At 62.7% G+C, this 204-nt stretch overlaps 1 protein-coding gene across 1 annotated transcript in view; it reads right to left on the reverse strand.

The window, feature by feature from the left end:
- EMH_0004770 (uncharacterized protein) overlaps positions 1-204 on the reverse strand; it is a gene marked incomplete at both ends in the record, with an annotated part of 6,673 nt that overhangs the window by 4,303 nt on the left and 2,166 nt on the right. The window contains one exon of the mRNA XM_013496923.1: positions 1-202. Within this exon, the coding sequence (XP_013352377.1) occupies positions 1-202 (202 nt within the window). The remainder of the gene's footprint in view (positions 203-204) is intronic.

The raw sequence follows: 204 nt of genomic DNA on the forward strand, positions 1-204 counted from the left end.
TGTGTCCTGCTGCGGCGACTGCAGCAGCTGCAGCAGCAGATGCATGCGGCGCCTTATGCTTCTTGCTGCTCCCATCCATAGCACGATATTCAGCCACTGCGCAGCAGCAGCAGGAACTGCTGCCTCCACTTGCACAGCAGCAGCAGCAGCAGCACAGCTGCAGCGGCGAAGCTCTTGCCGCCGCACGGCCAGGCCTTCACAAGG

This window comes from Eimeria mitis, genomic scaffold (genome assembly GCF_000499745.2).
Source record: "Eimeria mitis Houghton genomic scaffold, Emh_scaff238, whole genome shotgun sequence".
NCBI lineage: Eukaryota > Apicomplexa > Conoidasida > Eucoccidiorida > Eimeriidae > Eimeria > Eimeria mitis.